This window comes from Lissotriton helveticus, chromosome 1_1 (assembly GCF_964261635.1).
Source record: "Lissotriton helveticus chromosome 1_1, aLisHel1.1, whole genome shotgun sequence".
Lineage (NCBI taxonomy): Eukaryota > Metazoa > Chordata > Amphibia > Caudata > Salamandridae > Lissotriton > Lissotriton helveticus.
This window is the reverse complement of record NC_136057.1, coordinates 1,729,019,196-1,729,045,835: the sequence shown is the minus strand read 5'-3', so window position 1 is coordinate 1,729,045,835 and position 26,640 is coordinate 1,729,019,196. Positions and strand designations below refer to the sequence as shown.

The window sequence follows — 26,640 nt, the reverse complement described above, 5'->3', positions numbered from 1 at the left end:
AAAGCCTGGAAAGATTTAGACAGTGCTATTTTAAAAACTTGTCTCAATAACTCTAAGCCCACACTATCTTCCGACCCCAACACTGCTATTAAGCAATTTCAGGACTGGCTGGGTCTTGCCACTGATTCTCTTGTACCCCGGAAAAACGTAGCAAGAAACAGATCCACCCTCTCTGCCCCCTGGTTTACTGAGGACCTTAGGGTCCAGAAACAACTTTGCAGGAATAGGGAAAGGCATTGGCGAAAGTCATATGACGAGGAAAGTAAAATACGTTATAAGATGATGTTGGCCAAATATAAAGTCATGGTTGTCAATGCCAAACGGAAGTATTTTAGCGAACGGAGAGAACAGGCCAAGAATTCAACCAAACAGCTCTACGATACCACTAAGTACTTAGCTGGATATTCCCCCGATCTCACTCCTTCTCCCTCTCAATCCCTCTGTGATGCACTGGGAACCTTTTTTTTTACCAAGGTTAATGATATCTATACCACCTTTTCTGCTATCACCAAAAACCCTTCAACAACCACTTATTCTACATCATTTGTTCCTTCATTCACACAATTTAAAGACATTACAGAGGACCAAATAGGGCACATTATCTCCTCGATCAAATCTGGTTCAAATCTAGATACTTGCCCTATTAAAACTCTTCTTCCAGTTATGGATACTTTGTTACCGGTCATCACTCAAATCTGTAATGACATGTTCAGAGCTGGGATTTTTCCGGAATTTCTGAAAAAAACCCTCCTTAAACCCCTTTTAAAAAAGCCACATCTCGATAAGGATGACCTCAAAAACTACCGACCGATAGCCAGCCTTCCATTCATGGCAAAGGTAGTAGAAAAAGTGATGAACTCACAGTTGTCTGAGTTCATCGAGGAACATCACTTATTGGACGATACCCAATTTGGGTTTCGTAAATTCCACGGCACCGAAACCGCCCTGATCAAAGCGGCGGATGACATTAGGGTTATCCGAGATCAAGGAGGAACTGCAGTATTGGTACTACTTGATTTGTCTGCGGCTTTCGACACGGTCAACCACCTAATCTTGGTCGACCGTGTCGAAAAAATGGGCATTAGACAAGTAGGCAAAGACCTGTTGGCCTCGTTCCTGTCAGGCAGAACCCAAGCTGTCACTTTGGGTTCTTTTCAATCGACTAATCTGTCTCTGCCATGTGGGGTCCCCCAAGGCTCATCCCTGAGTCCGACACTTTTTAATATCTATGTGTCGGACCTAGCCAATATCATCAGAGCACACGGGATGAGCCTTACCTCATATGCAGATGATACACAGTTAGTCCTGTCTATTAAAAATAATGGACAAAAGATGGCCGATGGTTTCAAAGACTGTATGTTGGTAGTTGGAGACTGGATGGCCTCCAATTGTCTAAAACTCAATTCCGATAAGACGGAGGTTGCCATTTTTGGACAACTTACACCCAGCTGGTCCCCTGCATGGTGGCCAGCGTCTTTCGGAACCTTGCCTTATCCCATCTCTAAGGTAAGGAACTTGGGAGTAGTGTTTGATAACCAGCTTAACTTTGTTGCCCACGCCAACCAGGTAGCATCCTCTGCCTTTCACAAATTGCGTCTAATAAGGAAAATCATCCCCTTTCTTCCTGAAAGTGCCGGGAAAACTCTGGTTAGCTCTCTGGTACTGTCCACTCTGGACTATTGTAATGGTCTTTTTGCTGACGCCCAGATCAGAGTATTCAACAAAATGCAGATAATACAGAATGCGGCAGCAAGACTACTTGCCGGAATTCCCAAACACATGTCCGCCAGAGATACCATCAGAAGACTTCACTGGCTTCCAATCCGGAGTAGGGTTACGTTTAAAACCCTCTGTATTGTTTACAAGGCATTGCATAACCAAGGACCTCAATTCCTCAAGGATCAGCTGATTCCCTATCGTCCCCTTAGGGGATTGCGATCCTCTACCCATAATGACCTAGTGGTGCCTCGTACCAGGACCATCTCCTAGGGAGACCGTCGGTTCCTGGTCTCGGCTCCAAAGCTGTGGAATACCCTACCTCAGTCAATACGGACCTGCACCTTCCTTTGGTCTTTCCGTAAACATCTTAAAACTTGGCTGTTTAACCAGTAAAGTTCCAGATCACACATTTGTACTTGAGAATATGATGCAAAGTTGTTGAGCCGAGACGCCCAAGGGCATTTGTTCGCGCTTTACCAAATCTCATAAATAAATAAATAAATAAATAAATAGCACCTGCTAGCCACAGCAACTCTAGCAAGACTGATGCCTTGACATGGATAGCAGCCGCTCGCCATCACAAATCGAGCAAGATGGAGACCTTGGCAAGGATAGCACCTGCTAGCCATAGCAACTTTAGCAAGACTGATGCCTTGACATGGATAGCAGACGCTCGGCATAACAAATCTAGCACGACTGAGACCTTGGCATGGATAGCACCTGCTAGCCATAGCAACTCTAGCAAGACTGATGCCTTGACATGGATAGCACCTGCTAGCCATAACAAATTTAGCAAGACTGAGACCTTGGCATGGATAGCACCTGCTAGCCATAGCAACTCTAGCAAGACTGATGCCTTGACATGGATAGCAGACGCTCGCCATAACAAATCTAGCAAGACTAAGACCTTGACATGGATAGCACCTGCTAGCCATAACAAATCTAGCAAGACTGAGACCTTGGCATGGATAGCACCTGCTAGCCATAGCAACTATAGCAAGACTGATGCCTTGACATGGATAGCAGACGCTCGCCATAACAAATCTAGCAAGACTAAGACCTTGGCATGGATAGCACCTGCTAGCCATAGCAACTCTAGCAAGACTGATGCCTTGACATGGATAGCAGACGCTCGGCATAACAAATCTAGCACGACTGAGACCTTGGCATGGATAGCACCTGCTAGCCATAGCAACTCTAGCAAGACTGATGCCTTGACATGGATAGCACCTGCTAGCCATAACAAATCTAGCAAGACTGAGACCTTGGCATGGATAGCACCTGCTAGCCATAGCAACTCTAGCAAGACTGATGCCTTGACATGGATAGCAGACGCTCGCCATAACAAATCTAGCAAGACTAAGACCGTGGCATGGATAGCACGTGCTAGCCATAGCAACTCTAGCAAGACTGATGCCTTGACATGGATAGCACCTGCTAGTCATAGCAAATCTAGCAAGATTGAGACCTTGGCATGGATAGCAGCTGCTAGTCATAGCAAATCTAGCAAGACTGAGACCTTGGCATGGATAGCAGCCGCTAGTCATAGCAAATGTAGCAAGATTGAGACCTTGGCATGGATAGCAGCTGCTAGTCATAGCAAATCTAGCAAGAATGAGACCTTGGCAAGGATAGCAGCCGCTAGATATAGCAAATCTAGCAAGACTGAGACCTTGGCATGGATAGCAGCCACTTGCCACAGCAAATCTACCAAGATTGAGACCTTGGCATGGATAGCAGCCGCTAGATATAGCAAATCTAGCAAGACTGAGACCTTGACATGGATAGCAGCCACTTGCCACAGCAAATCTACCAAGACTGAGACCTTGGCATGGATAGCAGCCACTTGCCACAGCAAATCTACCAAGATTGAGACCTTGACATGGGAAGCAGCCGCTTGCTGTAACAAGCAAATAAGACAAGCCTTACGGGTGGGTCGAGAAAATATAATTTTAAACAGAGACATTTATTTCCCAGGCTCGGATCTATGGGCACAAACTCAGGGGAATATCCATGCCCATAGCCACTGTCACCTCATCGTGACAGCACCTGAGCATTATTATCAGCCTCATGCCACGAAGAAGCAAATAGTTTCATGAAGCCTTGAGAAATGCTCTAGGAGGACAGCTTGCCTTGGTTGAGGCGTTTCATGCAGCCTTGAGCGGTGCTCTAGGAGGACAGCTTGCATTGGTGGATGTGTTTCAAGCTGTCTTAGGCAGTGTTCTAGGAGGACAGCTTGCCTTGGTTGAGGCGTTTCATGCAGCCTTGAGCGGTGCTCTAGGAGGACAGCTTGCCTTGGTTGAGGCGTTTCATGCAGCCTTGAGCGGTGCTCTAGGAGGACAGCTTGCATTGGTTGAGGCGTTTTAAGCTGTCTTAGGCAGTGTTCTAGGAGGACAGCTTGCCTTGGTTGAGGCGTTTCATGCAGCCTTGAGCGGTGCTCTAGGAGGACAGCTTGCATTGGTTGAGGCGTTTCATGCAGCCTTGAGCGGTGCTCTAGGAGGACAGCTTGCATTGGTTGAGGCGTTTTAAGCTGTCTTAGGCAGTGTTCTAGGAGGACAGCTTGCCTTGGTTGAGGCGTTTCATGCAGCCTTGAGCGGTGCTCTAGGAGGACAGCTTGCATTGGTTGAGGCGTTTTAAGCTGTCTTAGGCAGTGTTCTAGGAGGACAGCTTGCCTTGGTTGAGGCGTTTCATGCAGCCTTGAGCGGTGCTCTAGGAGGACAGCTTGCCTTGGTTGAGGCGTTTCATGCAGCCTTGAGCGGTGCTCTAGGAGGACAGCTTGCATTGGTTGAGGCGTTTCATGCAGCCTTGAGCGGTGCTCTAGGAGGACAGCTTGCATTGGTTGAGGCGTTTTAAGCTGTCTTAGGCAGTGTTCTAGGAGGACAGCTTGCCTTGGTTGAGGCGTTTCATGCAGCCTTGAGCGGTGCTCTAGGAGGACAGCTTGCCTTGGTTGAGGCGTTTCATGCAGCCTTGAGCGGTGCTCTAGGACAGCATGCATTGGTTGAGTCGTTTCAAGCTGTCTTAGGCAGTGTTCTAGGAGGACAGCTTGCATTGGTTGAGGCGTTTCAAGCTGTCTTAGGCAGTGTTCTAGGAGGACAGCTTGCCTTGGTTGAGGCGTTTCATGCAGCCTTGAGCGGTGCTCTAGGAGGACAGCTTGCATTGGTTGAGGCGTTTTAAGCTGTCTTAGGCAGTATTCTAGGAGGACAGCTTGCATTGGTTGAGGCGTTTCATGCTGTCTTAGGCAGTGTTCTAGGAGGACAGCTTGCATTGGTTGAGGCGTTTCATGCAGCCTTGAGCGGTGCTCTAGGACAGCTTGCATTGGTTGAGGCGTTTCATGCAGCCTTGAGCGGTGCTCTAGGAGGACAGCTTGCCTTGGTTGAGGCGTTTCATGCAGCCTTGAGCGGTGCTCTAGGACAGCATGCATTGGTTGAGGCGTTTCAAGCTTTCTTAGGCAGTGTTCTAGGAGGACAGCTTGCATTGGTTGAGGCGTTTCAAGCTGTCTTAGGCAGTGTTCTAGGAGGACAGCTTGCCTTGGTTGAGGCGTTTCATGCAGCCTTGAGCGGTGCTCTAGGAGGACAGCTTGCATTGGTTGAGGCGTTTTAAGCTGTCTTAGGCAGTGTTATTGGAGGACAGCTTGCACTGGTTGATGCGTTTCATGCAGCCTTGAGCGGTGCTCTTGGAGGACAGCTTGGATTGGTGGATGCGTTTCAAGCTGTCTTAGGCAGTGTTCTAGGAGGACAGCTTGCCTTGGTTGAGGCGTTTCATGCAGCCTTGAGCGGTGCTCTAGGAGGACAGCTTGCCTTGGTTGAGGCGTTTTAAGCTGTCTTAGGCAGTGTTCTAGGAGGACAGCTTGCCTTGGTTGAGGCGTTTCATGCAGCCTTGAGCGGTGCTCTAGGAGGACAGCTTGCCTTGGTTGAGGCGTTTCATGCAGCCTTGAGCGGTGCTCTAGGAGGACAGCTTGCATTGGTTGAGGCGTTTCATGCAGCCTTGAGCGGTGCTCTAGGAGGACAGCTTGCATTGGTTGAGGCGTTTTAAGCTGTCTTAGGCAGTGTTCTAGGAGGACAGCTTGCCTTGGTTGAGGCGTTTCATGCAGCCTTGAGCGGTGCTCTAGGAGGACAGCTTGCATTGGTTGAGGCGTTTTAAGCTGTCTTAGGCAGTGTTCTAGGAGGACAGCTTGCCTTGGTTGAGGCGTTTCATGCAGCCTTGAGCGGTGCTCTAGGAGGACAGCTTGCCTTGGTTGAGGCGTTTCATGCAGCCTTGAGCGGTGCTCTAGGAGGACAGCTTGCATTGGTTGAGGCGTTTTAAGCTGTCTTAGGCAGTGTTCTAGGAGGACAGCTTGCCTTGGTTGAGGCGTTTCATGCAGCCTTGAGCGGTGCTCTAGGAGGACAGCTTGCCTTGGTTGAGGCGTTTCATGCAGCCTTGAGCGGTGCTCTAGGACAGCATGCATTGGTTGAGGCGTTTCAAGCTGTCTTAGGCAGTGTTCTAGGAGGACAGCTTGCATTGGTTGAGGCGTTTCAAGCTGTCTTAGGCAGTGTTCTAGGAGGACAGCTTGCCTTGGTTGAGGCGTTTCATGCAGCCTTGAGCGGTGCTCTAGGAGGACAGCTTGCATTGGTTGAGGCGTTTTAAGCTGTCTTAGGCAGTATTCTAGGAGGACAGCTTGCATTGGTTGAGGCGTTTCATGCTGTCTTAGGCAGTGTTCTAGGAGGACAGCTTGCATTGGTTGAGGCGTTTCATGCAGCCTTGAGCGGTGCTCTAGGACAGCTTGCATTGGTTGAGGCGTTTCATGCAGCCTTGAGCGGTGCTCTAGGAGGACAGCTTGCATTGGTTGAGGCATTTTAAGCTGTCTTAGGCAGTGTTCTAGGAGGACAGCTTGCCTTGGTTGAGGCGTTTCATGCAGCCTTGAGCGGTGCTCTAGGAGGACAGCTTGCCTTGGTTGAGGCGTTTCATGCAGCCTTGAGCGGTGCTCTAGGACAGCATGCATTGGTTGAGGCGTTTCAAGCTTTCTTAGGCAGTGTTCTAGGAGGACAGCTTGCATTGGTTGAGGCGTTTCAAGCTGTCTTAGGCAGTGTTCTAGGAGGACAGCTTGCCTTGGTTGAGGCGTTTCATGCAGCCTTGAGCGGTGCTCTAGGAGGACAGCTTGCATTGGTTGAGGCGTTTTAAGCTGTCTTAGGCAGTGTTATTGGAGGACAGCTTGCACTGGTTGATGCGTTTCATGCAGCCTTGAGCGGTGCTCTTGGAGGACAGCTTGCATTGGTGGATGCGTTTCAAGCTGTCTTAGGCAGTGTTCTAGGAGGACAGCTTGCCTTGGTTGAGGCGTTTCATGCAGCCTTGAGCGGTGCTCTAGGAGGACAGCTTGCCTTGGTTGAGGCGTTTCATGCAGCCTTGAGCGGTGCTCTAGGACAGCATGCATTGGTTGAGGCGTTTCAAGCTGTCTTAGGCAGTGTTCTAGGAGGACAGCTTGCATTGGTTGAGGCGTTTCAAGCTGTCTTAGGCAGTGTTCTAGGAAGACAGATTGCATTGGTTGAGGTGTTTCATGCTGTCTTGGTCGGTGTTCCAGGAGGGCAGTTTGCATTGGTGGAGGCGTTTCATGCTGTCTTGGGTGGTGTTCTAAGAGGGCACCGTGCATTGGTTGAGGTCTTTCATGCTGTCTTGGGCGGTGTTCTAGGAGGGCACCGTGCATTGGTTGGGGCGTTTCATGCTTTCTTGGGTGGTGTTCTAGGAAGGCACCTTGCATTTGTTGAGGTGTTTCATGCTGACTTGGACAGTGTTCTAGGAGGGCACCGTGCATTGGTTGGGGCGTTTCATACTGTCTTGGGCGGTGGTCTAGGAGGGCACTGTGCATTGGTGGGGGTGTTTCATGCTGTCTTGGACGTGTTCTAGGAGGGCACCGTGCATTGATTGAGGCGTTTTATGCTGTCTTAGGCAGTGTTCTAGGAGGACAGCTTGCATTGGTTGATGCGTTTCATGCAGCCTTGAGCGGTGCTCTAGGAGGACAGCTTGCATTGGTGGATGTGTTTCAAGCTGTCTTAGGCAGTGTTCTAGGAGGACAGCTTGCATTGGTTGATGCGTTTCATGCAGCCTTGAGCGATGCTCTAGGAGGAAAGCTTGCATTGGTGGAGGCGTTTGAAGCTGTCTTAGGCAGCGTTATAGGAGGACAGCTTGCACTGGTTGATGCGTTTCATGCAGCCTTGAGTGGTGCTCTAGGAGGACAGCTTGCATTCTTGGATGTGTTTCAAGCTGTCTTAGGCAGTATTCTAGGAGGACAGCTTGCATTGGTTGATGCGTTTCATGCAGCCTTGAGTGGTGCTCTAGGACGACAGCTTGCATTGGTTGAGGTGTTTCATGCTGTCTTGGGCGGTGTTCTAGGAGGACAGCTTGCACTGGTTGATGCGTTTCATGCAGCCTTGAGCGGTGCTCTAGGACAGCTTGTATTGGTTGAGGTGTTTCATGCTGTCTTGGGCGGTGTTCTAGGAGGACAGCTTGCACTGGTTGATGCGTTTCATGCAGCCTTGAGCGGTGCTCTAGGAGGACAGCTTGCATTCTTGGATGTGTTTCAAGCTGTCTTAGGCAGTATTCTAGGAGGACAGCTTGCATTGGTTGAGGCGTTTCATGCTGTCTTAGGCAGTGTTCTAGGAGGACAGCTTGCATTGGTTGAGGCGTTTCATGCAGCCTTGAGCGGTGCTCTAGGAGGACAGCTTGCATTGGTTGAGGCGTTTCATGCAGCCTTGAGCGGTGCTCTAGGAGGACAGCTTGCATTGGTTGAGGCGTTTTAAGCTGTCTTAGGCAGTGTTCTAGGAGGACAGCTTGCCTTGGTTGAGGCGTTTCATGCAGCCTTGAGCGGTGCTCTAGGAGGACAGCTTGCCTTGGTTGAGGCGTTTCATGCAGCCTTGAGCGGTGCTCTAGGACAGCATGCATTGGTTGAGGCGTTTCAAGCTGTCTTAGGCAGTGTTCTAGGAGGACAGCTTGCATTGGTTGAGGCGTTTCAAGCTGTCTTAGGCAGTGTTCTAGGAGGACAGCTTGCCTTGGTTGAGGCGTTTCATGCAGCCTTAAGCGGTGCTCTAGGAGGACAGCTTGCATTGGTGGATGTGTTTCAAGCTGTCTTAGGCAGTGTTCTAGGAGGACAGCTTGCATTGGTTGATGCGTTTCATGCAGCCTTGAGCGATGCTCTAGGAGGAAAGCTTGCATTGGTGGAGGCGTTTGAAGCTGTCTTAGGCAGCGTTATAGGAGGACAGCTTGCACTGGTTGATGCGTTTCATGCAGCCTTGAGTGGTGCTCTAGGAGGACAGCTTGCATTCTTGGATGTGTTTCAAGCTGTCTTAGGCAGTATTCTAGGAGGACAGCTTGCATTGGTTGATGCATTTCATGCAGCCTTGAGTGGTGCTCTAGGACGACAGCTTGCATTGGTTGAGGTGTTTCATGCTGTCTTGGGCGGTGTTCTAGGAGGACAGCTTGCACTGGTTGATGCGTTTCATGCAGCCTTGAGCAGTGCTCTAGGACAGCTTGTATTGGTTGAGGTGTTTCATGCTGTCTTGGGCGGTGTTCTAGGAGGACAGCTTGCACTGGTTGATGCGTTTCATGCAGCCTTGAGCGGTGCTCTAGGAGGACAGCTTGCATTCTTGGATGTGTTTCAAGCTGTCTTAGGCAGTATTCTAGGAGGACAGCTTGCATTGGTTGAGGCGTTTCATGCTGTCTTAGGCAGTGTTCTAGGAGGACAGCTTGCATTGGTTGAGGCGTTTCATGCAGCCTTGAGCGGTGCTCTAGGAGGACAGCTTGCATTGGTTGAGGCGTTTCATGCAGCCTTGAGCGGTGCTCTAGGAGGACAGCTTGCATTGGTTGAGGCGTTTTAAGCTGTCTTAGGCAGTGTTCTAGCAGGACAGCTTGCCTTGGTTGAGGCGTTTCATGCAGCCTTGAGCGGTGCTCTAGGAGGACAGCTTGCCTTGGTTGAGGCGTTTCATGCAGCCTTGAGCGGTGCTCTAGGACAGCATGCATTGGTTGAGGCGTTTCAAGCTGTCTTAGGCAGTGTTCTAGGAGGACAGCTTGCATTGGTTGAGGCGTTTCAAGCTGTCTTAGGCAGTGTTCTAGGAGGACAGCTTGCCTTGGTTGAGGCGTTTCATGCAGCCTTGAGCGGTGCTCTAGGAGGACAGCTTGCATTGGTTGAGGCGTTTTAAGCTGTCTTAGGCAGTGTTCTAGGAGGACAGCTTGCCTTGGTTGAGGCGTTTCATGCAGCCTTGAGCGGTGCTCTAGGAGGACAGCTTGCCTTGGTTAAGGCGTTTCATGCAGCCTTGAGCGGTGCTCTAGGACAGCATGCATTGGTTGAGGCGTTTCAAGCTGTCTTAGGCAGTGTTCTAGGAGGACAGCTTGCATTGGTTGAGGCGTTTCAAGCTGTCTTGGTCGGTGTTCCAGGAGGGCAGTTTGCATTGGTGGAGGCGTTTCATGCTGTCTTGGGTGGTGTTCTAAGAGGGCACCGTGCATTGGCTGAGGTCTTTCATGCTGTCTTGGGCGGTGTTCTAGGAGGGCACCGTGCATTGGTTTGGGTGTTTCATGCTTTCTTGGGTGGTGTTCTAGGAAGGCACCTTGCATTTGTTGAGGTGTTTCATGCTGACTTGGACCGTGTTCTAGAAGGGCAGTTTGCATTGGTGGAGGCGTTTCATGCTGTCTTGGGTGGTGTTCTAAGAGGGCACCGTGCATTGGTTGAGGTCTTTCATGCTGTCTTGGGCGGTGTTCTAGGAGGGCACCGTGCATTGGTTGAGGCGTTTCATGCTGTCTTGGGCGGTGTTCTAGGAGGGCACCGTGCATTGGTTTGGGTGTTTCATGCTTTCTTGGGTGGTGTTCTAGGAAGGCACCTTGCATTTGTTGAGGTGTTTCATGCTGACTTGGACCGTGTTCTAGGAGGGCACCGTGTATTGGTTGGGGCGTTTCATACTGTCTTGGGCAATGTTCTAGGAGGACAGCTTGCATTGGTTGATGCGTTTCATGCAGCCTTGAGCGGTGTTCTAGAAGGGCACCGTGCATTGGTTGAGGCGTTTCATGCTGTCTTGGGCGGTGTTCTAGAAGGGCACCGTGCATTGGTTGAGGCGTTTCATACAGTCTTGGGCGGTGTTCTAGTAAGGCACCTTGCAATGATTGAGGTGTTTCATGCTGTCTTGGGTGGTGTTCTAAGAGGGCACCGTGCATTGGTTGAGGTCTTTCATGCTGTCTTGGGCGGTGTTCTAGGAGGGCACCGTGCATTGGTTGGGGCGTTTCATGCTTTCTTGGGTGGTGTTCTAGGAAGGCACCTTGCATTTGTTGAGGTGTTTCATGCTGACTTGGACAGTGTTCTAGGAGGGCACCGTGCATTGGTTGGGGCGTTTCATACTGTCTTGGGCGGTGGTCTAGGAGGGCATTGTGCATTGGTGGGGGTGTTTCATGCTGTCTTGGACGTGTTCTAGGAGGGCACCGTGCATTGATTGAGGCGTTTTATGCTGTCTTCTGCAGTGTTCTAGGAGGACAGCTTGCATTGGTTGAAGCGTTTCATGCTGTCTTAGGCAGTGTTCTAGGAGGACAGCTTGCATTGGTTGATGCGTTTCATGCAGCCTTGAGCGGTGCTCTAGGAGGACAGCTTGCATTGGTGGATGTGTTTCAAGCTGTCTTAGGCAGTGTTCTAGGAGGACAGCTTGCATTGGTTGATGCGTTTCATGCAGCCTTGAGCGATGCTCTAGGAGGAAAGCTTGCATTGGTGGAGGCGTTTGAAGCTGTCTTAGGCAGCGTTATAGGAGGACAGCTTGCACTGGTTGATGCGTTTCATGCAGCCTTGAGTGGTGCTCTAGGACGACAGCTTGCATTGGTGGAGGCGTTTGAAGCTGTCTGAGGCAGCGTTATAGGAGGATAGCTTGCACTGGTTGATGCGTTGCATGCAGCCTTGAGTGGTGCTCTAGGAGGACAGCTTGCATTGGTGGATGTGTTTCAAGCTGTCTTAGGCAGTGTTCTAGGAGGACAGCTTGCATTGGTTGTGGCGTTTCATGCAGCCTTGAGCGGTGCTCTAGGAGGACATCTTGCATTGGTGGAGGCGTTTCATGCAGCCTTGAGCGGTGCTCCAGGAGGACAGCTTGCATTGGTTGAGGCGTTTCATGTAGCCTTGGGCAGTGTTCTAAGAGGGCACCTTGCATTTGTTGAGGCGTTTCATGCTGTCTTGGGTGGTGTTCTACGAGGGCACTGTGCATTGGTTCAGGCGTTTCATTCAGCCTTGGGCGGTGTTCTAAGAGGGCACCTTGCATTTGTTGAGGCGTTTCATGCTGTCTTGGGTGGTGTTCTACGAGGGCACCGTGCATTGGTTGAGGCATTTCATGCTGTCTTGGGCGGTGTTCTACGAGGGCACCGTGCATTGGTTGAGGCATTTCATGCTGTCTTGGGCGGTGTTCTAGAAGGGCACCATGCATTGGTTGAGGCGTTTCATGCTGTCTTGGGCGGTGTTCTAGGAGGGCACTGTGCATTAATTGAGGCATTGCATGCTGTCTTGGGCGGTGTTCTAGAAGGGCAGCGTGCATTGGTTGAGGCGTTTCATGCTGTCTTGGGCAGTGTTCTAGGAGGGCAGCATCCACTTAAATAACTTTGGGTGCTCTCTGTCTTGAGTGTGTGTTTTATGACGACAACATGCACTGATTGGCTTGGCTTTCTTGCTCTCTCGGGTGTTTTTTAGGAGGCAGCCTGCACTAACTGACACTGGTTCCTTGTGGTCTTTAGCTTGTCTTCAAGGAGGTCATTGTGCGCTGATTGATAGAACTTCCCTCCTGTCTTGGCCGTGTGGTGTAGGAGGTACACTTGCACTGTTTTGACACAGATTTCACAGTGTCCAGGGCAGATATTGTTGGAGGGCAGCATGCATGGATAGACTAAAATTTCAACCCTGTTACCAGTTTGGCAGGAGTGCAGCTTGCAGTGATTGACACTGAGGCCATGCTAGTGCGGGCGGGTGGTATAAGGGGGCAGCTTGCAGTGATTGACACTGAGGCCATGCTACTGTGGGTGGGTGGAATAAGAGTGCAGCTTGCAGTGATTGGCACTGAGGCCATGCTAGTGTGGGTGGGTGGAATAAGGGGGCAGCTTGCAGTGATTGACATTGAAGTTATGCTAGTGCGGGCGGGTGGAATAAGGGGGCAGCTTGCAGTGATTGACATTGAGGCCATGCTAGTGCGGGCGGGTGGAATAAGGGGGCAGTTTGCAGTGATTGACATTGAGGCCATGCTAGTGTGGGAGGGTGGAATAAGGGGGCAGCTTGCACTGATTGACACTGAGGTCAAGCTAGTGTGGGTGGGTGGAATAAGGGGGCTGCTTGCAGTGATTGACACTGAAGTCATGCTAGTGAGGGCTAGTGGAATAATGGGGCATCTTGCACTGATTGACACTGAGGCCATGCTAGTGTGGGCGGGTGGAATAAGGGGGCAGCTTCCAGTGATTGACACTGAGGCCATGCTGGTGTGGGCGGGTTGAATAAGAGTGCAGCTTGCAGTCATTGAGACTGAGGCCATGCTAGTGTGGGCGGGTGGAAAAAGTGGACAGCTTGCAGTGATTGACACTGAGGTCATGCTAGTGTGGGTGGGTGGAATAAGGGGGCAGCTTGCCCTGATTGACACTGAGGCCAAGCTAGTGTGGGCGGGTGGATTAAGGGGGCAGCTTGCACTGATTGACACTGAAGTTATACTAGCGTGGGCTGGTGGAATAAGGGGGCAGCTTGCACTGATTGACATTGAGGTCATGCTAGTGTGGGCGGGAGGGATAAGGGTACAGCTTGAAGTGATTGACACTGAGGTCATGCCAGTGAGGGCTAGTGGAATAAGGGGGCAGCTTGCAGTGATTGACACTGAGGCCATACTAGGGTGGGCTGGTGGAATAAGGGGGCAGCTTGCACTGATTGAAACTGAGGTCATGCTAGTGTGGGCGGGTGAAATAAGGGGGCAGCTTGCACTGATTGACATTGAAGTCATGCTTGTGTGGGCTGGTGGAATAAGGGGGCAGCTTGCACTGATTGAAGTCATGCTAGTGTGGGCGGTGGAATAAGGGGGCAGCTTGCACTGATTGACACTGAGGTCATGCTAGTGTGGGCTGATGGAATAAGGGGGCAGCTTGCACTGATTGACACTGAGGCAATGCTAGTGTGGGCGGGTGGAATAAGGGGGCAGCTTGCACTGATTGACATTGAAGTCATGCTAGTGTGGGCTGGTTGAATAAGGGGGCAGCTTGCACTGATTGAAGTCATGCTAGTGTGGGCGGTGGAATAAGGGGGCAGCTTGCACTGATTGACACTGAGGTCATGCTAGTGTGGGCTGATGGAATAAGGGGGCAGCTTGCACTGATTGACATTGAGGTCATGCTAGTGTGGGCTGATGGAATAAGGGGGCAGCTTGCAGTGATTGACACTGAGGCCATGCCAGTGTGGGCGGTGGAATAAGGGGAAAGCTTGCAGTGACTGACACTGAGGCCATGCTAGTGTGGGTGGGTGGAATAAGGGGCAGCTTGCAGTGATTGACACTATATCATGCTAGTGTGGGCGGGTGGAATAAGGGGTGTTTAAGAAAGACAAGGGAACCCAAAAGGTATGCCATAGGGACCTTGGGCAGTATCATGTTACAAAAAACAGTGGTCCCTACTCGTGGACACAATGGTATACTTTGCTCAACAAGGAGGAACCCCATTGGATCGTTAAAACCAACAGCATCAGGAATGGCCTGAATCGTCTTGAAGATTGGACCTCCCTACTGTAAACAAAGCTTACATGAAATAACCCTCTAATTGGTATTCTATGTATTGCAATGTGCCTGATTAACTTGAACAATGCTCACTCTTTTCACAATATTCACCACCTTAAGATGGCCGCCGCGTCTACACACCATGACTAGAGGTTTCACTTCCCCAGTCCTTTTTCACTGTTCACAGCCTAACCGGCTCTCACTTTCGCAGTCCACCATCGCTTTCTGCAGACCACATGGCCTTTTAAAAACTTGCCACATGTGAGTTCTCTAACACCAGAACCCCACCGTCCGCTACAGCGCCGCCGACTTCTGCATGTAAGTAACCTGCAAGCGCCGTTTCTCTTATCACTCTAGTCCCACCATGCCCCGCTGGGTAATTGACTCCCCTGAACTTTCTCCCCAGATCGAGCTATTACGCTCCCAATCCAGACGACATTCCCACGCTGGAAACGGCAGTACCGGTAATTATTCTACCAGCAGTACGCCATGCCGCTCAACCCCCCCGGTCGCACTCGACCACTTTTAATGCTCAACCATTATTTTTCCAGATTCCTCCATTGTTCATGGTATCTGCTTCTCCGTTGAATTGCCTGATGTGATACGCGTAGGTTTTAGCCTCTATTTTTCCCAGTCGCATGCTCCGTGTTAATGTTCACCTGCACTAATAACGGTTGTGCCCTTCACTACATGACTGCCCCACGGAACCCGGTTCAGCCTCCGTCCACAATTATTTTATAGTATAAAGACCTTCACTGCCAGCCATCATCAACTACTCATTTCTGACCGTTCTCACTCCGGTCACTATGTCACATCGAAATTCGGAACAATTGTCTCCATCACTGCGCCTAAATAGTCTGCCCTCACGGGAATTGTTATTATGCACCGCTATTTTGTCATCACTGGCACTCAAATACACCCCTCTCACACAATGAAGTCATTTTCCTTCTGTATTTCACAGTCCTGGACACTGAGTTCCACAAATGCGCCGTTTTTCTCCACCACGAGCACATAAATATACTCTGTTTTAATGGAAGAGATGAGGTTGCAAGTTTCCAATACAACATGCCTAATTTCATGTATTTCTTCTTCTCCCCCTTTTTCTCCTCCTTTTTCCCATGAATGTATAATTGTATAGAATTGCGTTAAAAGGCAGTGTAATATTTAAAGACAACAATGACTATATTTTTGTCCTGATGATGATGCCCCTCATTTAACTCAGGCATCGAAACATCGTCGACCAAAAAAAACCCTTATGCAATATGACATTTAAAATATTGTGAAATGCAATGGTGTGGTTATAACAATCTCTGTCTGTAACACTGACTACAAGTACACAGACATATTTTTGCTTTGCTCCTTTTACTATTCTGTTCGTTGTTTTGGCTGAATGTTGTGGGTCACGGCTGTGCCCACTTGTTAATAATGTGTTCATTCAGTTTTTATTAAGAAAATTGTTAAATAAATTCCTTGTCCGGCTGGACAAAAGACATAACACTTATCAGGTGTGTGATTATTAGCTCAGTATACCATTGTGTCCACGAGTAGGGTGGAATAAGGGGGCAGCTTGCAGTGATTGCCACTGAGGTCATGCTAGTGAAGGCTGGTGGAATAAGGGGGCAGCTTGCAGTGATTGACACCGAGGCCATGCTAGTGTGGGCGGGTTGAATAAGAGTGCAGCTTTCAGTGATTGACACTGAGGTCATGCTAGTGTGGGCGGGTGGAATAAGAGTGCAGCTTGCAGTGATTGGCACTGAGGTCATGCTAGTGTGGGTGGGTGGAATTAGGGGGTGTTGGACTAGGCCCCTTTTTTCGCTTTTCACCCCCCTATTGTAGGATGTCTCCCCCATGGTAAATAAAGTTGTATAGGCCACGTGAGGTATGAGATGCCCTGGTTACTATGAAAATGTAATGCAGTGGTGTGCAGTTATTAACCTCCTATTATATAAATGTACCCTGATGGAATGCTGTATTTAAAATGGATGCATGGCTTTGTGTTCTGCCACCTCACTGCAGTAGGTTAGCGGTCTAGATGTTAGGTACTCAGCCATCCCTGCTTTTGGAGGGAAACCCTGGCACCCAGGGTTCTCTACTCCTCCCCCTGAGCCAGTTAGAACTAGTTCGCCTGAAAATTCTAGAAGGCATTGGCACTGCCTGGTAGGTGGGGTGAGGGGCATATAAATAAGGGGACTTTGCCACCATGTGCTGAGACAGAGCAGGGACAGGAATGTGAAGGGACCTGCTGCCAGGGGATACCGCGACTTCGGCCTGTGTGCTGGACCCTGCACCCATCTATCACCCCTCTACGGTCCCCAGGGCTAGGGAAGCCCCACTGCAGGAATTCAGGCTGCTGTGTAGGAGGAGGGCCACGCTACAGTGGAAGATGGTGAAAGCCTCCGCCCTGTTTTGATGAGTCCCCACTAACTGTTGACCTGGCCCAGTAGTGCCTGCTGCTCTGACACCCGGCCCCCTGGAGAAGGAGGGCCCCCCTAGGTCCCTGAGGCTGGTGGGACCTGGCACCACGTGAGTGCTGCACCTGAAAGCGCCTGAAGAGGAAAGCGCCATATTGGGGCTGGACTGGACCCCCCCCACCCCAGGAGGTGAGGAGCGTTACCCTGGGGCCCTTGAGGCTTGCTGTTGGGACTGTCCGCCCCCCTTGCGCTGCATGCTGGAAGTGCTGTGCCAAGAGGAACTGAGCCTGTCAAGCGCTATACCTCAAGCCCCAGAGAAGAGGAGCTGAGACCTTCCTGCCTAGTCACTACATGGAAGGGGCTGCTGGTATGCCCCCACGTCATGTGGAATCAAGCGCTGTGCTGGTAAAGCGCGATTGCTGAAGATGCTGCCCCTGATGCTAATTTAAATAAAGGCGGGTGCCTATCCTGCATTGGCGAAGAGAAAAGAGGCCCCGCCGCCACCCAGGGTAAGAAAAAGGAGAGTGCTGTGTCTGCACCCCGCGGGTGCCTACCCCGCATTCTAGTGCCTCGACGAGGGTGCCCACCCCGCAGATTGCCGCCAAAACCCACCGCCGCGGCCCTAGTGTCGCTGATTGAAGTGTCCGCTGCCGCCTGTTTCACCGCCGTGGCCTCCGGAGGCGGGAGAGGGCCGCCATGGCATTGAGGAGGCCCGAGCCGAGCCTGGTGAAGTCAAGGAGGGCAGTATCACAAGGCTGGGGCACCGGCCACGTCACCGGCCGTGCCCCCAGCCCGCCGCACACGGATTGGCTATTGCGGCTGCATTCCCCCGCCGGCTGCGCTGTGATTGGCGGCCAGCGCCACACCTCCAGGAGCCGCACATGGATTGGCTGAGAGGCCGAGCCATCCCGGAAGCCAGCAGCGGTAGTGCAGGGTTCCTGTGGTGGAGAGGGATCCCCGTGTGGACCAAGGAGCCAGGCGGGAGCCTACCCCGCGCAGGCCTGAGCCCTCGAAAGTGCCAGCAGCCCCGGGGAAGCAGTGAGAGATGGCCGAGCGGAGAGCAGGAGCCTACTCCACCTCCGCTCGTGGAGCAGTGTCTGCGACTGTCTGGTGGGGGCGAAGTGAGGCCTCGAGGCACATTGTCGGTGCCTGCCCCGCGCCTGCTGCGATCCCAGCAAGGAAGGAGCCCAGTGCAGCTGGTGAGTGGGGGCTCAACTGGTAGTGGGTTAGGGGGGTGCCGGGGCACAGGGTTGTGCCCGCCCCCAGGAACAGTGTTGCTCTGCAGGTGCCCCGTCTGTCAGCGGGCACCTGCAAAGTTGGGCCAAGGGGAGCCAGGAGCTCACTCGGACTTTGCCAATTGGAAAGGAACTAAGGTCCCCCGGAACTGGGCATTAGCCCCATTTGGTGACTGTGTTTATAATTAAGTTAACCCCTGGCTAGGGGAGAGTTCTTGATACCCTGCCCTGCAGCAGGGAGCGGTGTCCCCATCTTGGAGGGGCCCTATAAGTTGGAGTTCAGGTGTTTGAAGGATCCTCATGCCCAGGAACTGTGGAACACTGGTGGGGGGTTGAAGACATGTTCTGTGCTGAAGTGTCCTAGGCAGTACTGCTGCATTGATCCTGCTGAGGCCCCACGTTGAAATGGTTGTGCCCATAGTGAATTTCACGCCTAATGTTTTGTTCACGCTGAGGGGTATGCCCACAGGTTTGCGCCCGGTGCTAATGCTTTACGCCCCATGTAACATGGGGTCAGGCTAACAGGCTAATGTAGGTTTTACGCATAGTGTTTCCCCATCCCAATCTGGTTTTGCCTACAGCGTTGATTATGTCTGGTGGGTTCCATACCAAGGTTATGTCTCTACAATCGCATGCTTTGTGCCAAGGAGGTGTAGGGAGTTTATAGGCCTAAGAGATTGCCCACGCTTTCACTGATGCTGGAGACATGTACCTACATGAGGTTATGCCAAATGTTAATGTTTTTCTATGTCAGCATTGCAACTAATGGACTCACCTTGCTTTTCCCATTTTCCCTGTAAATAATCCCGCCTGGTATACATTGCCCTGGCGCCAGTTGGCGCCCCATTGTGATTACTGTGTTTTACTTTTGCATCTTTAGTACAATACTAAAGTTATTCTTTTTCATCCAAATTGGTGTTGTGTCTCTTTTGTGGTGTGCCTGGTGTGTCGTCTGTGCGTACTGCGTGGATGCTTCACACGTGTCCTCAGGAGTTTGGCCTGCCCGCTCGGCACCATGCTACCCCTCCGTAGAATTGGTAACCCCATTTCTAACAGGGGGCAGCTTGCAGTGATTGACACTGAGGTCGTGCTAGTGTGGGCGGGTGGAATAAGAGTGCAGCTTGCAGTGATTGGCACTGAGGTCATGCTAGTGTGGGTGGGTGGAATTAGGGGGCAGCTTGCAGTGATTGACACTGAGGTCATGCTAGTGTGGGTGGGTGGAATTAGGGGGCAGCTTGCAGTGATTGACATTGAGGTCATGCTAGTGTGGGCGGGTGGGATAAGGGTACAGCTTGCAGTGATTGACACTGAGGTCATTCTAGTGAAGGCTGGTGGAATAAGGGGGCAGCTTGCACTGATTGACACTGAGGCCATGCTAGTGTGGGCGGGTGGAATAAGGGGGCAGCTTGCAGTGATTGACACTATATCATGCTAGCGTGGGTGGGTGGAATAAGGGGGCAGCTTGCACTGGTTGACACTGAGGTCATGCTACTGTGGGCTGGTGGAATAAGGGGGCAGCTTCCACTGATTGACATTGAGGTCATGCTAGTGTGGGCTGATGGAATAAGGGGGCAGCTTGCACTGATTGACATTGAGGTCATGCTAGTGTGGGCGGTGGAATAAGGGAGCAACTTGCACTGATTGACATTGAAGTCATGCTAGTGCGGGCGGGTGGAATAAGAGTGCAGCTTGCACTGATTGACATTGAGGCCATGCTAGTGTGGGCGGGTGGAATAAGGGGGCAGCTTGCACTGATTGACATTGAGGTCATGCTAGTGTGGGCGGGTGGAATAAGGGGGCAGCTTGCACTGGTTGACACTGAGGCCATGCTAGTGTGGGCTGGTGGAATAAGGGAGCAACTTGCACTGATTGACATTGAGGCCATGCTAGTGTGGGCTGGTGGAATAAGGGGGCAGCTTGCACTGATTGACATTGAGGTCATGCTAGTGTGGGTGGTGGAATAAGGGGGCAGCTTGCACTGATTGACATTGAGGTCATGCTAGTGTGGGTGGTGGAATAAGGGGGCAGCTTGCACTGATTGACATTGAGGTCATGCTAGTGTGGGTGGTGGAATAAGGGGGCAGCTTGCACTGATTGACATTGAGGTCATGCTAGTGTGGGCGGGTGGGTGGAATAAGGGGGCAGCTTGCAGTGATTGACACTGAGTACACGCTGTTTTGGACTGGTGTTCTAGACGGGTAGCGTGCGTTGATTGGCACAGGTTTCACACTGATTTGTGGTGCTATAAAAGGACAATGCTCGCTGATTAACGCAGGTTTCGCATTTATTTTCTTGGGTGTGTACTTTAGCCGTACAGTGTATGTGATTTATACTTTGCATCAGTTTCATGCTGGTAGGGGCTGGTAATGTATGAGAGCAGCTTGTAATGATTGACTCAGTTGCTTTGATGCTCTTTTGGACAGGTGCTTTAGGAAGGCAAAATGCAGTGATTAACACAGGTTTACCATTTTCTTAGGTGTGTAGTTGAGGGGATTTGCATCAGTTTCATGCTGGCATGGGCTGGTGACGTATAAGAGCAGCCTGCAATTATTGACTCAGTTTTGATGCTCTTCTGGACTGGTATTTTAGGAGGGGAGCGTGTAGTGATTGACACAGTTGGCACATTGACGTGATTGTGTGGAAGGACAACTTTTACTGAATGAAAAAGGTTTCACACTGTCTTCTTGGGTTAGTAGTTCAGGCGAACAGTATAAAGTGACGGGCAGCGCTTTCTTTGATTTTTATTACTTTTGTTCTTTCTTGGGGAAGGAATTTAATGATGGCAATCACTATTATTCTGTTTTCAGTTGATGAGAGCAGAGAGAGCAAGGAGAACCAGTGGCTGGGTGTCAGCGTGAAGAGTCAAGGCATCGGGGGCAAGATTGTGGTAAGTTTTGCAAAAATCCTTTTTTGGGCCAGTAGCAAGGGATCTGTGAACGGGATTATGGCAATTCTTCTCAACTCCGTCGGGTAGCATTCCATTCCAACATTTTTGAGTAAAAACCGGGGGACCAATCACACACAAATCACCTTAGTAATGCCCCAAACGAGTAGTCCTGTCCAAAAAACAAGGTTTCTTCCCCTGAGCAGGAGATCGCAAGCAACCCACACGGGTCTTTACCTTACTGGGCCTCACTGTTGAGGAGGGCAGAGGACAGTTCCTCTTGTACCCTGTGTTGGTCGAGGCAGTTTAATCTCTTCCCTGCAGTGCGCAAGGGGTAGTTTTAAAGGCACCCTTTGCTTGTCAGAGTAGTTTCTTGCCTGTTCTTCGGTAGGTAGGTGAGAAAGTAATATTTGTTCTGTCAAAGACCGAGGATTGCTTCACGAGAATCCTGTTGTCTCCTGATTACTTTAATGTTTGACTTGTATGGACATTCCTGTTAGATGTCTCAGAAAGTTTCAATGCTTCCGAAAGTTCAATTGACTCTAAGAGCCCAAAATGTTGGGTATTGCTAGTTTTTTGCCTTGAGCAGGCAGCAGTGTTCGCAGTGCAAAATGACTGCTTTTCCTAAAAATACTTGGGAAATGTATAACTTTCCCCAAACATTCCGAGACTGGGTCAAAAATAGTAAATACGCCTCCTAGAATATCTTGTGCAGAGTTGTGCTATCCCCAAATATTCTAGGCCTGGAGTTAGGATAGTAAATTTCAACTCCCAGTATGGGCCACACCCACATCTGGCTGCAGAATGCCCTAATGGTCCAGAAATGTTGAAAGCTTTAGAAAGTGAGAATACTTCAGGAAGCACCTTCGTTGTTGCCCAGGGTCCAGGAGTAACCACGCATGCATCTTGGAGACTGTTCCTGTGATGGACAAGTTTAGTGCACGATGTCTGTTTGAAGTGTTGGAGACCCATGCAGCCCTTATCAAACTTTTAAGAAGTCCCACTCAAGCCTCTTGTTCAGTTGATGTCTAATGATGCAGCTTTGCTAAATCCGCTCTCATGGATGGACAGAGGTTCCTTTGGCTTCTGACATGGATCAATGTGAGCCAAGTTTCCTCAAGCACTCCCTGACGCCACCTCATAAGAGCCATGCTTAGATGAGACTGTAGCCATTTTTGGTTAGCCATGCCCCCCTTGGGAAGAGGATGAATTGACACTTCTGGTCACTTTTGCCTACTGGTTGCTCCAGTAGAAGCTGTGTCATTGGGAGGAGACGCCATTCTGCAGGCCACTCCACACTGCGTTTCCCATTGTCTATGTCTATGTGAGAATATTTATAAAGCGCAACTGTTACTCCAAGGAGTGTGCTGCCACTACTGCAGAGTGAGTCAAGACCCACTGACGTTCTTACTGCCACTGGGTACTCCAGCGATCACTTGTAGCCTAGGAGTGCGTTTTCCTGTTGGCTGCTCCAGCGCTAGCTATTGCCTCAGAAGAAGCCATTTTACCTTGTATCTACCTTATGGTTGCTCTAGTGCACGCGGTTGCCCCATGAGGGGAGGCCTTTCCGCAGTGCGTGTTGCTGTCCACTTCTCCATTGCAGGTTATTGTCTCCGGAGGAGAGGTCATTCTATAGCTTATTTTCCAATTGGCGAAACCAGAACAGGCTCTTCAGGAAGCTTCCTAGGAATATACCAATGGCTCTTATGGCAAGGGTGGGGATATCAATGGCAGGCGGTGTTGGCAGTAGATATGAGGGGGTTTTGTGGGGTGGTAGAGCCTGAAGCAATGAGCCCATCCTGGGACTGGAGAGACAGGTGGGTGCTTATGCGTTTGAACATATTTCTGTCAACTTCCTCTGACTTTCCTAGTTTATATTTGTCTGTGTTATACCCCCTGTCCCCAATGTAAACATGTGTTTTATGTTTGTCTGTCTTCTAAAGTGTCTTAGTACCTGTGCCATTCTCTCTTGAGTGGGTCGGGGTACCTCTGTGAAACCTAGGGTTGGTAGGAGTATGTCAGTGCCCAACTCCGCTTCGGGCTGTCTCTGTCTTTCTCTTTTGTATTCTGCTGTGCGTCGTTGTGAGGCTGGGAGTGTCAGGAGTGTGTTTGGATTTTGGGCTTTCTAGAATCTCTCTTTCTCTTCCCCTATATCTTTCTCATTCTGTCTCTTCTTCGCTGCCATTCTGAATGTGTGTGATCCGAGCCAAATACTTGAAAAATATAAGAACCCAACAAAGTGTCACCCAAAATTGAGCAGAAGTGGAGTAGTGGTCAGGAGTTGTTAACAAACAAATTGCAATCATTTTTACAACAGAAGACATTTTGGGAATAGAAGCCAAACACAGCAATTTGCTGGCTGTGGTTCCCTGGAATGGCTACGAGGGGGCGGGAGCTCATTCAAGTCAAGTCAAACCTTTTTATTGATTAAGACCCTAACAGGGATCTATAATATTACATTAAATTAAATTACTGGAATCAAGCTTTAAAACCAAAAGTACAAATACATAAAATATTTAAAACACTTTCAGAATAGATTTAAAAATTGTAAATAAATTATAACTCACAATTTCATTTGGCGGAGACCTGATAACATTTAGCAAACAGTGCATTGTATTTTGGTAGTGAAGTGAATACGGCTATGCATTTCCTTTCCCCCAGAGAATTGGTTTAAAGAACAATAGTTTCATAGGTGATTTTACTTTTGCACTGCACAGCACAAACTTTTGTTTAAAAGGTAGCAGATGAAAAAAGGCTTTTCCAGATCTTCAGGACTTACTTTTCAGACGCTGGTCCACAGTTTACAGCTGCAGGGACCCTCCCATACCTTGAATTCCACTGTGAAATATCCAGTTGCAACTGGTTTGGGGGTTTTCTTTGCAGCAGTTTCACTCCCTCAGTATGCAGGGATTTCTGTACTCTTTAGACACTGAGAACGTTCACATGGACTATCAGGAGGAAGTGACCAGCTGCTGCTGGTCTTCTGGTTTTCCTCCAAGCAGGCACAGCTTCCTGTCTCTCCAGGACCTTCCACACCCTCCAACAGAAAGCAGGCTCTACACTCAGGACCTGGAGCTCTTTATACCTTTTGATCGATAAGACAATGTCTTACTTAGCCTATGGTCTAAGTACGAGATTCAAGGTAAAGCTGGAGGCTGTGTCTTCACAATTCTTACCAGGTGAGGATCTTCTAACATGAATCTTCTGTAATGCTCAGCACTAGCTTTTAAAGGGTTAACATACCCATGCATGGATGATGGCAACAATCCCTAAGTAAGTGAATCTGACGCATGCTCCATGCCTACGTTTTACTACAATTTCAAAAAGGGGGTGGTGATGGACAGAGTATCTGAGTTAATAAGAACACTCCTACCCAGTCAACAGATCAGGGCTTGATCCATCACCGTTTTTTAGCTCACTGCACCATCCCAGTTCAGAACCTGGCTATATGCAAATTAGTCTGTCCCTGGCCCAGTGCATCATGGGAACAGGGCAGACCAAACTACCAAGCCAATTCTTCACTGGAAAGGAAACAAGCTTCCGGGGACCGGTTTCTGGCATTACAGCCGTCTTCGGCCCGGCTTGCTTGAATCCTGATGGTGCAGTGAGCAAGGGACTCATGTCTGAGCATACCCTTCCACACTTATGGTGGCCAAAATAATTTCAAAAAGGGGGTGGTGATGGACAGAGTATCTGAGTTAATCAGAACACTCCTACCCAGTCAACAGATCAGGGCTTGAACCATCACCGTTTTTTAGCTCACTGCACCATCCCAGTTCAGAACCTGGCTATATGCAAATTAGTCTGTCCCTGGCCCAGTGCATCATGGGAACAGGGCAGACCAAACTACCAAGCCAATTCTTCACTGGAAAGGAAACAAGCTTCCGGGGACCGGTTTCTGGCATTACAGCCGTCTTCGGCCCGGCTTGCTTGAATCCTGATGGTGCAGTGAGCAAGGGACTCATGTCTGAGCATACCCTTCCACACTTATGGTGGCCAAAATAATTTCAAAAAGGGGGTGGTGATGGACAGAGTATCTGAGTTAATCAGAACACTCCTACCCAGTCAACAGATCAGGGCTTGATCCATCACCGTTTTTTAGCTCACTGCACCATCCCAGTTCAGAACCTGGCTATATGCAAATTAGTCTGTCCCTGGCCCAGTGCATCATGGGAACAGGGCAGACCAAACTACCAAGCCAATTCTTCACTGGAAAGGAAACAAGCTTCCGGGGACCGGTTTCTGGCATTACAGCCGTCTTCGGCCCGGCTTGCTTGAATCCTGATGGTGCAGTGAGCAAGGGACTCATGTCTGAGCATACCCTTCCACACTTATGGTGGCCAAAATAATTTCAAAAAGGGGGTGGTGATGGACAGAGTATCTGAGTTAATCAGAACACTCCTACCCAGTCAACAGATCAGGGCTTGATCCATCACAGTTTTTTAGCTCACTGCACCATCCCAGTTCAGAACCTGGCTATATGCAAATTAGTCTGTCCCTGGCCCAGTGCATCATGGGAACAGGGCAGACCAAACTACCAAGCCAATTCTTCACTGGAAAGGAAACAAGCTTCCGGGGACCGGTTTCTGGCATTACAGCCGTCTTCGGCCCGGCTTGCTTGAATCCTGATGGTGCAGTGAGCAAGGGACTCATGTCTGAGCATACCCTTCCACACTTATGGTGGCCAAAATAATTTCAAAAAGGGGGTGGTGATGGACAGAGTATCTGAGTTAATCAGAACACTCCTACCCAGTCAACAGATCAGGGCTTGATCCATCACCGTTTTTTAGCTCACTGCACCATCCCAGTTCAGAACCTGGCTATATGCAAATTAGTCTGTCCCTGGCCCAGTGCATCATGGGAACAGGGCAGACCAAACTACCAAGCCAATTCTTCACTGGAAAGGAAACAAGCTTCCGGGGACCGGTTTCTGGCATTACAGCCGTCTTCGGCCCGGCTTGCTTGAATCCTGATGGTGCAGTGAGCAAGGGACTCATGTCTGAGCATATCCTTCCACACTTATGGTGACCAAAATAATTTCAAAAAGGGGGTGGTGATGGACAGAGTATCTGAGTTAATCAGAATACTCCTACCCAGTCAACAGATCAGGGCTTGATCCATCACCGTTTTTTAGCTCACTGCACCATCCCAGTTCAGAACCTGGCTATATGCAAATTAGTCTGTCCCTGGCCCAGTGCATCATGGGAACAGGGCAGACCAAACTACCAAGCCAATTCTTCACTGGAAAGGAAACAAGCTTCCGGGGACCGGTTTCTGGCATTACAGCCGTCTTCGGCCCGGCTTGCTTGAATCCTGATGGTGCAGTGAGCAAGGGACTCATGTCTGAGCATACCCTTCCACACTTATGGTGGCCAAAATAATTTCAAAAAGGGGGTGGTGATGGACAGAGTATCTGAGTTAATCAGAACACTCCTACCCAGTCAACAGATCAGGGCTTGATCCATCACCGTTTTTTAGCTCACTGCACCATCCCAGTTCAGAACCTGGCTATATGCAAATTAGTCTGTCCCTGGCCCAGTTCATCATGGGAACAGGGCAGACCAAACTACCAAGCCAATTCTTCACTGGAAAGGAAACAAGCTTCCGGGGACCGGTTTCTGGCATTACAGCCGTCTTCGGCCCGGCTTGCTTGAATCCTGATGGTGCAGTGA

General features: G+C 50.0%; 1 protein-coding gene across 5 annotated transcripts in view; it reads left to right on the top strand.

Moving 5' to 3' along the window:
- ITGA7 (integrin subunit alpha 7) overlaps positions 1–26,640 on the top strand; it is a 281,940-nt gene that overhangs the window by 122,815 nt on the left and 132,485 nt on the right. For all 5 annotated transcript variants that reach the window (XM_078689173.1, XM_078689172.1, XM_078689175.1 and 2 more), the window contains exon 3: positions 20,892–20,971. In XM_078689173.1, coding sequence (XP_078545299.1) covers positions 20,892–20,971 — 80 coding nt within the window. The remainder of the gene's footprint in view (positions 1–20,891; positions 20,972–26,640) is intronic.